This window comes from Vollenhovia emeryi, unplaced genomic scaffold (assembly GCF_000949405.1).
Source record: "Vollenhovia emeryi isolate VEMERY1.0 unplaced genomic scaffold, V.emery_V1.0 DF944325.1, whole genome shotgun sequence".
Classification (NCBI taxonomy): Eukaryota; Metazoa; Arthropoda; class Insecta; order Hymenoptera; family Formicidae; genus Vollenhovia; species Vollenhovia emeryi.
Genome location: NW_011962041.1, coordinates 1 through 1,635, shown reverse-complemented (window position 1 = coordinate 1,635; position 1,635 = coordinate 1). Strand labels below are relative to the sequence as shown.

The 1,635-nt window shown below is 36.1% G+C and overlaps 1 protein-coding gene across 1 annotated transcript; it reads left to right on the top strand.

Moving 5' to 3' along the window:
- Nucleotides 1-357: 357 nt before the first annotated feature.
- Nucleotides 358-1,021, top strand: LOC105563586. The gene is made up of 2 exons (XM_012015291.1): nt 358-680; nt 747-1,021. Exons 1-2 carry the CDS (start codon nt 439-441, stop codon nt 988-990), a joined length of 486 nt encoding a protein of 161 aa, XP_011870681.1. The 5' UTR covers nt 358-438; the 3' UTR covers nt 991-1,021.
- Nucleotides 1,022-1,635: the final 614 nt, after the last annotated feature.

The following is a 1,635-nucleotide window of genomic DNA, read 5'->3' as shown; positions in this document are numbered from 1 at the left end:
ACTAAGAATTAAAGTCACTTCCAAATAATAAAAATTATTATTAACATTTATGTCTGTGTTTATTTTATTGATAAAAACCTTTTTATACAATATTTCCTATACTCTTCTTATAAGGGTTCTATATAAACCCTCAAGTTAAGAAGAACGTATACGCTACTGAGCGGCTGCTCAAGCTTGCGCTACTGCGCGTGCGCCAGAAATCCCGCAATCTGGGATCACTGCGTGCCTTGACCTCTAGTCGCAAAGCGCGGACCATGGAGAGGGCCCGTCTCAGATAGCGTGTTTGATTGGTGGAGAGAGCGGTAATCTAGTGGTTTCGTACGAATCGAGTTGGTACCGAGCGCGCCCTTGCCTGATTGGCTGGAAGTGCGGGCCGTAGAAGCGGTCCACACGAGTCGAGTAGGTGTAGAGCGCGGACCATGAAAAGAGCCTAGAAGGATGAATTATGCACGGACCAATAGGAGAGCCCGTATGCATTGGGTAGTTGCGGAGCGCGGACCACGAAGAAGAAGGATCATCTTTTCGCAAATCCCAGATTGCATGGGTTTTAATCGCTTCTCCAAACATAATAATAATCAAAAAGTTAAGCTTTTTGAAGAAGTTGACAGTATTAATTCAACAACTCAGCTTACCAAAGAAAGCAGCAATTCATTAACTCCAAAGACGATATCCACGAATCAGTAATAACATAATTTTTATTGCATGTTTTCTTAATCGTTATACTTATTAATTTTTTGCATTTATAGTTTGGAAACTGGAACTGTGGAATTAAATCTACAAGATGATTCTCTAAATGGAGATATGGAGATATGCAGAACTCCAACAAAAAAGATACGATATCCTGGTGATAAATACGAATTAATAAAATTAATTATATTGGAATACTTAGAGGTAAAATTAAGATACGAGGGTAAAGTTCTTTCTCTGAAAGAGCACGATAATTTTGTTCGACACACTTGTACAAAAACCGTTCTTTTTAAAGGACAATAGTTTATATGAATAAATATTATATTTTAACATTTTTATGATTTCATATTTGTTTCCTCTTAAGCTTTTTTAACACTATTTTTTATTTACTCAATGTGTATTTTATTTCTATATTTGAGATTCGAAGAATTCTACGTTGAACATAACCTTCCCAGGGAGAAACGTGAAGTCGAATAGACGTATAATAGATGTCTATTCGATACGTTTAAAGTAGATCGAATTTCGCATCTAAATAGATGTCGATTTGACTCTTTTTAGACACGTCTAATAGACGTCTTATAGACACGTCTACAAAACGTCTTGTGTAAACGGACAGGCTCCTGCTTACTGGATAGGGAATCACCACGCAGTTAGAAGTGACACGGAGATATAAGATATGATCGTTCTTATTAAGATACTATTAACGTTAATAATAAAATAAATAAAATTTAGAAACTGAAGACAAAATAAACATCTGCCTGTTTTTTGGCTGAAGAAATCTAACATTAATTATATTCTCTGACGGCATCAGCCAATCCCAATTTTGTGAACGTCTTGATTATATAATAAACTATCAAGTAAGACCCCTATCTAAAACTATGGTAAACAACATATGAGGACACGCCAATATGGATCACAAGGCAAGATGTAGGTAGCCCAACTTGTAAA

Coding starts and splice junctions, on each gene's coding strand:
- LOC105563586 (XM_012015291.1), top strand. CDS start 439: ATGAATTATGCACGGACCAATAGGAGAGCCCGTATGCATTGGGTAGTT. Junction 681..746: donor AAGACGATATCCACGAATCA/GTAATAACATAA, acceptor TTGCATTTATAG/TTTGGAAACTGGAACTGTGG.